At 38.0% G+C, this 8,943-nt stretch overlaps 1 protein-coding gene across 1 annotated transcript in view; it reads right to left on the reverse strand.

Annotated features, from left to right (window-relative positions):
- Positions 1 to 5,291: 5,291 nt before the first annotated feature.
- The window catches only part of LOC106869824 (geranylgeranyl transferase type-1 subunit beta), a 16,989-nt gene continuing 13,337 nt past the window's right edge, over positions 5,292 to 8,943 (reverse strand). Inside the window, exon 9 of the mRNA XM_014915713.2 lies at positions 5,292 to 7,203. Coding sequence (XP_014771199.1) covers positions 7,058 to 7,203 — 146 coding nt within the window. The 3' untranslated portion in view covers positions 5,292 to 7,057. The remainder of the gene's footprint in view (positions 7,204 to 8,943) is intronic.

Here is an 8,943-nt window from a genome sequence, read left to right on the forward strand (position 1 = left end):
CCATCGTTTTATCATGGTTCGTTGCTGTTCTAGTTTGGATTTCATTATTATTATTATTATTATTATTATTATTATTATTATTATTATTATTATTATTATTATTGGTGGACTGGCAGAAACGTTAGCACGCCTGACATAATACTTTGCGGCATTTCGTCCGTCTTTACGTTCTGAGTTCAAATTCTGCCGAGAAAGACTCTGCCTTTCATTCTTTCGGGGGTGGGAGTCGATAAAATAAGTACCAGTTGAGTACTGGGGTCGATATAATCGACTTATCCCTCCCGCGAAATTGCTGGCCTTGTGCCAAAATTTGAAGCCGATATTATGTGTATAAATAAGGCGGTGAGCTGGCCAAATCGTTAGCATAACGGGTAAAATGCCAAGCGGCATTACTCCCGGCTCTTTACGTTCTGTGTTCAAATACCACAGAAATTAACTTTGCAGTTGGTGCAATTCCCAACAAGCAGTCAACAGCCAGCGTTGTCCCTTTGCAAATGGAAAAGAGAGCCACTAAAAGTTGATTGCTGACTGTTTGCAGGGAATTGCACCAACTGACCATCTTTTCTTGAAACAGCCGTAATAGTTACATTCTGCACACCTTCTTGCTTCTCTTTGAATTTTGGATTTTTACCTATGATCCCTTAACTTATTTCGTAATATCAATAATGTGAACTTACCTTATATATATTCCGGGAGTATACCAACATATATCGTGATTATTATCAACATTCCTGAACCGATATTTTATTGATTTCTTGTGATTTAAACTTCTTTTCTTCATACATGTTACATAAATATATAAATGGCCAGATATCAGTTGTTTGCCTGTCTATACTTTTATTCTATTAAGTGGGCTTCTTTTGCTAATGGTATTTGTTTAATAAGGCCACTGGTTATTCACGACACCCTTGTCTGATTAGATACTGAGATTCTGTATATAAAGCATGGTGTAGTGAATGGGGAAGGCTTGGTTTTCAATGTTTGCAGTTGTGTATGCTTGTCAAGGGTAGGGTTCATTAGCCACCAACGGAGCCGCAAATACAAAATATAAATAAGTCCGCACAATGTTCCTGAAGGTCAGCAATGGTCTTCCTTGGTCACGAGTGGACGGCCATCATCATGTATGTATGTATGTATGTATGTGTATCTATCTATCTATCTATCTTACCATACACACGCACACATATATGTAAGCACACACATATATGTAAGCACACACACATATATATATTCTTTTACTTGTTTCAGTCATTTGACTGTGGATATGCTGGAGCATCGCCTTTAGTCGAACAAATCGACCCCAGGACTTATTCTTTGTAAGCTAGTACTTATTCTATCGGTCACCTTTGCCGAACTGATAAGTTAGGGACGTACACACACCAGCATCGGTTGTCAAGTGATGGTGGGGGAACACACACACACACACGCTCATATATATACGATGGGATTCTTTCAGTTTCCGTCTACCAAATCAATTTTGGTCGGCCCGAGGCAATGGTAGAAGACACTTGCTCAATGTGCCATGTAGTGGGATCGGACCCGGACCAAGGATGGAGATGTAGGAAGAAAGTTAGCTTCAAGCAACCCATAGTAAATATAGAAAAAAACAACTTTCAGGAACAATAGTGGTTTATTGAGACGGAAGTTTGTGGATTTTTTTGTATCGAAGAACGATAAGCCGGAAAAAAGTTATTTTTATATCCCACGGTAAGCGACCAGGGTTGCCGGGTGTGCGAATAAGAATACTAGAGTTACGAAATGGAGTAGGTAAGATCCAGGCTACATATGTTTCATAGCGGGCAGAACCTCAGATGTGGTAAAAATCAAAGCGAGGTGTATACCGCCGGCTACTACTCTTCAGGCCAAGGATATCTTGATTAAATTAAAAGTTACTTTATAGCAAGGATGTACATGTTGACGCATGGAAGATTCAATCCGAATGAGTAGGGAGTTGAATCAATTCGTTTGTAGCGTGAATAATGAGTTTCATATACTTGGTGAAATTAAACTTGTTGGTTAAGGATATCTCACTTACTAACAAAACCGAGTACATGAAACTCATCCGTTTTGTATGCTCTTAAATACCCACCCCCACTCTTAGTTAAAGTCATCTAGGTTACAGAAACTATCAACCAATTCTACGGAGCCATCTGGGTATCTGAGAGTTTACTCCATGGGTGTTTTTACTGCTAACTATTCCTATTTGTCTGTCACATATTATATCATTCTTCACAGTTAATCTGCCTGTGATCTCACTGCATCTCTTAAGTATACAAACTAAAATTCCGTACCATACATTTGCTGCATATCGAGCATGATACTAGATGACCTTGGATGACCATGGAGTTCTGCACTGTTCTTTGCTAAGATCTTGTGTTTATATCTCTTGCTACTACATATCAGATAAATATACAAATACCGTTGAGAAAAGTTGCTACTTTCATATAAAGACAGTGTGAAGTTTGTTTCTCTGTGACAGTCAATCTCATGTCAATCTGGCCATCACAGATGCAATGCACCAGTGAGTAGTCTGTCGGACACCTGTAATCAACGATGCTAGTGTTCACAAATTATAATATAAAATGTATAATACTTTCAATATGACCTCTGACAGAAGTTTAATCATGTATATGTACAGTTTTTACTTCTTTACTGTACTTTACAGTATTAAATATTTTTCTTTTATTTTTCTGGGTCTGGAGAAAGGCACATGCCCATGATGTTCACAGGCCCTCCTAGGCTAGTAAGATTGAAGCCATTAAGATTTCTCTAGAAGGTGGCGAACTGGCAGAATAGTTTGTGTGTCTGACAAAATACTTGGTCGGCATTTCTTCAACCCTGCACGTTTTGAGTTCAATTGCCACCGAGGCCGACATCGATTTTAATCCTTTCAGAGTCTATAGAATATGTACCAGTTAAGCACTGGGGTCGATGAATTCGACTGCTTCTCTCCTCAAAATTGCTGGGATTATGCAAAAATTAGAAAGAACTTTTTCATAAGTCAACACCTGCGAGAAAGATATGAGCTGGGGGGAAATTCCAGAGTGTTGATATTCAGTGATGGAAAGGCTGAGTGATTAATGCAGGGCCTGGGGATGAAGATGGACGTAATAAGGTTATAGAGAGACGGGTGTGTCATAATTGCTTGAGTGGAAGCGGTATAAGCCCAGCCAACTCTGAATAGTTGCGACAATCATACTAGCGGTAGAAAAAGTAGTCTGTTTATAAGATAGTAGTCCCAGTTTCACTGTATCAGCGCTTGCGTTTATTCTTGTATCTTTTACTCCAAATCTGAAATTGAAGGAAAGATAACACCAGAGAGAGGCAGAGATTGTCGTCATAAGTTCTCATACTTCACACAATCTCAAAATGCTGTTTGTCTTAGGGTTTCTTTCCCCAACCTCCTGCTGTCTCTGTTTCTCGTCAGCTACTGAAAATAAAAGGTATCTTGGCAACAGTGTGTGATCGCACTAACTCCATAATTGAAGGGAGATGACTATTCACCACAGAATAGTAGTTTGCAAGACAAACAGTCCAGTATTATCGACAATTCATGTCATATGTACCACCATAACATCACAGTTGTCTCCCTTACACATTTTGACCATGACTGCTCTTATCAGCTCAACTGTGCTTTGATTTTCATGCAAGTTAATATTACGAAGACAATAGATTATACTCAGCTTCACTCATCTCCTAGTGCTCATTGCTCCAGTGCATCTGTCACATGCAAAGGTTACCTTCTCTGTAAATTTGTATGTGATACCTCTGCATCTCTCGTGTGCTCAGTTTAAACTGGGTAAACATATGGAGTTTATACCTGCTCCTTTCTGCTTATTGAGCAAGGCCAAGTTCATTCACGATACTGGGGTCTTGTATTCTTTCCAATTTACTAGCACTTGAGCCTTTGCTTTATTTACCTTGTGGTATCTAGATTCTAAGTTTAGCTTCGATGTTCAAGTCATAACCATGTGTTACCTGAGTAAGTAAACATTTTCTGTATAACATCTCACTTCTTTACCCACTATTTAATGATAGAAACGATATGGAGCTATTATACCTCACTACAGTATCCACTAACGATAAAAGCTATATAACTGTCTATGTATCTTACTTCTGTATCCACTACTGAATGATAAAAGCTACATAGAGCAGTCTATTGTATTTTATGATAGAAGCTTTATAGATTTGTCTATTGAATCTCCATATTTAATGATAGAAGCTATATAGAACTGTCTCTACAAGTCTGTTGCTTGTAAGTGATAGACTGGCAGAGTTAGCAGAACATCAAATGAAATAGCTAGTGGTATTTGTTTCAGCTTCTTGGATTTAGAATTAAAGCCCCACTGATTTCAACATTGTCTTTCATCTTTCTGGGCTTGGTAAATAAAAACGCTAGTGTAGGACTTGTTAGAACATTAGATGGGTTGCCTTGTGGTATTTGTCTCAGCTCTTTGTGTCTTGGGTTCAAATCTTGCTTTCATCTAGTTGGGTGGTAGACTTGATCTGTCACCTGGTCCTTGGGTGCATTTAAAAGGGTCCACTTTGTTGTAAGCATTTGAGCCAGTTCGCTAGTTTGATGATACCTTCCTACCCACCAGGTTTAGAGGCTTTGTAAGGGGTCATGTGTACTGGGCTTTTCTAAGTGATAAAGCAAGTATTCCTGACGATAACCTTTTATTCTTTTGTTTCACTCATTAGACTGCAGCCATGCTGGAGCACAGCCTTGAAGGGTTTTAGTCAAACAAACCAACCCCAGGAATTATTATTTTTAAGCCTAGTACTTATTCTATTGCTCTTTTTTGCTCAACTGCTAAGTTATGGGGACGTAAACACACCAACACCAGTTGTCAAGTAGTGGTGGGGGACAAACACAGACACATAGATATATGACAAACTTCTTTCAGTTTCCGTCTACCAAATCCACTCACAAGGCTTTGGTTGGCCCGAGGCTATAGTAGAAGACACTTGCTCAAGGTGCCACGCTGTAGGAGTGAAACTAGAACCATATGGTTGGGAAGCAAGCTTCTTACCACACAGCCACGCCTGTGCCTATAATGTCCACATATATTACTTGTCATATCTGTATATAAAGAATATGTAAGGTATACTTCTTTTCTGTTTTATTTGTTTAAAAATATGTTTGACTTATCAGTAAATGTCTTTTTCATTGTATGCCAGACTGATCAGCTCTATTTGCTGTCATCATAGTTCCATCCATTTGATTACTCTTTATAAATATCCTCATAATATTTTGAAATGATCAGAAAGTAAAAGAGTCATGAAAACAATTTGTGAAAAGAAGCAACTTTTATTCTTTTAATTTGTTAAAAAAAGAAAAGAAAACTAAGTTAACATCTATTTTATTCCTCACACGTCAGTCAAATGATATACCTGATGATTTCCACTATAAAATTTGGCTGGCAGAATAATCAACCAGCAACAAGGTTAGTACCAGGCTTAGGCTACAGAGGAAAGCTATCAGGATCTGAATTGACTTCCAGCTTCAGACTAAAAACAGTAGTCCTTTCATAAAACCTGAAAACTCTCTAAATATGATCTAAAAGATCTTAGTTGCATAGTGCCATCTTTAAACTAGAGACTGAACAACATCAAGTTTTGATTCTAACTTCAGTGCTAATGAATGAAAACATTCAAAATGGTTTCCAAGGATTCTTAAGATGGAGTTGAACCACAAACTATATGATGTATGTAGTAAAAAAAAGAAGAAAAAAAAGAAAAGAAAAAAAAAATGGTTTCAAGGGTTCTATGCATGTGATCTAAATTCTAAGTATGGGTCTGACTAGAAATTAGAAATTGAATGTTAACATCCTACCAACAGTATGTGACTAAGTTAACTGCTGGCAGTGAAGTAGATAAAAATCATTGAGGTACAAGAATACCCACATAAACTAAAAAGTGTCCTAGTTTTCAAGAATTAGAGAACAAAAGCTCTCAAGACTAACTTTGAATTGTAGCAAAATCTTAAATTTTTTTTTTTAAGATTTCAGCCAATAGGTTTCCATAAAATACTAGTTTCCATGGTACATTTCAAAATGGTTTTCAAGGATTCCAGATCAGAATCCACAAACAGTACTCCACATAGTGGGTTTCAAAAAGAATCTCTAATTTGTTAAAACAAGAATATCGGTTGAGATAGTTAATTTTGAACAGTAAAAGTCACAAGGCTCACAGGGAGGGATTTAAAACCTCTAATTTATGGATCAAAACCTTAGACGGACAGTGGACAAAACCTTGATTTCATGTGTTCCACTACTCCTCATACCTGATATGTCTTGATAACTTGGCTGTGCTGGTAACTATCCCTGATACACAGTTCTTTAAACCATATTTTTAGTAAGATCAATAGAAAATTTGTGTAGCAAAAATATTAAATGATTTCTGTATCACATATATGCTTTCAGCATCATCAAACAACACTATGCCATTTGGTATTAGACAACAGTGAAGCTGATGCAGTGATGACACTGTAAAAACTGATGGTGTATGTGTATGTGTGTGCTCAATGAATTGTAAGTGTGTTTGTGTGTCAGGCATTGAAGGAGAGACACAGTGAGAAAGCAAAATATTAATAATATAAAAAAAACATGGAGAGTGAAGGAGATTTAGTAAATATTGGTTTCAAATTCTGACACAAGGTCAACTATTTCAGGGGAGGAACTAAGTCAATTACATTGACCCCAGTGCATAACTGGTACTTACTTTATTGACCTCGAAAGGATGAAAGGCAAAGTTAACCTCTGTGGAATTTGAACTCAGAATGTAAAGGCAGACAAAATGCTGCTCAGCATTTTTCCTGGCATACTAACAATTCTGCCAGTTCGTCACCTTAGATTTAGTAAATATTAGTAATATAAAAAAAATCAAAGAGAGAAGGTGGGGGAAAAAAAGAGGGAAGAGAAAAAGAAAGGAAGAGCAAATTATAATATAAAAAAAGAAAGAAAAAGAGAGAAAGAGCTTGATTTGAAAAGGATAGCTCAGTTATGAGAAATGAAACACCACTCAATGAAGCAAGGTGGGGTGGTGATGGTAGAACTTAGGCGGCTGTTTGTTTCTTTTTGTGTAGATCGGCGAGATGTTGTGAAGCTCTTTGGCTGAGGTTCAAAGCTGGATCCATTTCTTTGGTAGACTTCTCTCCCATCAGTGACAGTCCACAGACTCCAAAATAAGAATGTAGGAGATCTAGAAGAGATAACCAATATTGTTAGATTAATTCTACAAAGAAATAGCTAAGTTAACCCTGTTTATATATCTACTGTATAGGTTACATGTATCATACTGCTCTACGAGGTGGTTGTTTCCACTCTACAGGGTGGTTGGTGTTAGGAAGAGCATCCAGCCATAAAAACCATGCCAAAACAGACACAGTAGCCTGGTGCAGTCTTCTACCTGGCTGGCTCCTGTCAAACTGTCCAACCCAAGCCAGCATGGAAGATGGATGCTAAATGATGCTGATGATGGTGATGACCTTGGTACTGTGTTAACTGAGATCCCCAGTGACAGGTCCCTCGTCATCATCATCATCGTTTAACGTCTGCTTTCCATGCTAGCATGGGTTGTGATATTAAATTAAGTGTTAACACAGCATGCAAATTAGTAGCTCTAGTTTTCTGTAGCTACTGTAAATGTTGAGTATATAAACAGATTAGCTACTTCCTTCTCTGGGATTGGTTAAATTGTTGTAGGTGCTTCAGATGAGAATCCAATAAGATTCAAAAATCAATTAAGGTTGTCCATAATTTTTTGCAAACTATAGAGAAATAGCTAAATTAGCCCTGTTTATATATCAATCACATAACTTACACACATATACATCAGATATATTTATATATATATATATATATATATGTATGTGTGTGTGTGTGTGCGTGTGTGTATAGGCATACACACAACACACATACAAACATGATGGCTGCAACCCGATTTTGAGTAATGCTTATTGCTCAATTGTTCTTGTAAACAAGAGTTGTACAAATGTGGCTTTCAGTCCTGATAGTGACAACGAGAGGCACCTCTTGCAGTAGGTGTTACAATACTGTTTTGGTGAATGATATGACTTTCCAGCCTGCTTCCTGACACACATTCTATTACACACTCTCTGCAAGAAAAGCAATGCATAATTAACAACTAACCTATTCATGTGGCTTCTCTGATGACTTTTAAGACAAAAACTACACATAATAAAAATCAAATGTAGTGTATAAAAGAAATGTATAGATATATAAATGTATGGAGGATGATGGTTGCATAGAGAAGTGTAGGGTACTCAAAGAACCTGCGAAGAGGTTAAGATTGATCTCAGAATATTGAGCCTCATGGAAGAGCTGATGGAACTGCAATGATTGGAAATATGCAATGCTGGAGAGGAACCATCCAATAGTTTAAACATAGCAAAATGAATATTAAAATGGTCATAGTGATGGAGGTTGGGAAGTATAAATATATCTATATTTGTGTCTCTTTCCCAATGTGTCCCTAATGAGTCTACCTCTGCTGCCTGCCTTCTCACTGCTTTATCTTGTAAGTGCAATGGCCCAGTGGTTAGGGCAGTGGACTCGCGGTCATAGGATCGCAGTTTCAATTCCCAGACCGGCGTTGTGAGTGTTTATTGAGCGAAAACACCTAAATCTCCACGCTGCTCCGGCAGGGGATGGTGGCGAACCCTGCTGTACTCTTTCACCACAACTTTTTCTCACCCTTACTCCGTTTCTGTTGTGCCTGTAATTCAAAGGGTCAGCCTTGTCACACTGTGTCACACTGAATATCCCCGAGAACTACGTTAAGGGTACACGTGTCTGTGGAGTGCTCAGCCACTTGCACGTTAATTTCACGAGCAGGCTGTTCCGTTGATCGAATCAACTGGAACCCTCGACATCGTAAGCGACGGAGTGCCAACAACAGCTTTATCACTCATTTCCTCTC

The sequence above is a fragment of the Octopus bimaculoides genome, chromosome 6, assembly GCF_001194135.2.
Source record: "Octopus bimaculoides isolate UCB-OBI-ISO-001 chromosome 6, ASM119413v2, whole genome shotgun sequence".
NCBI classification, from domain to species: domain Eukaryota; kingdom Metazoa; phylum Mollusca; class Cephalopoda; order Octopoda; family Octopodidae; genus Octopus; species Octopus bimaculoides.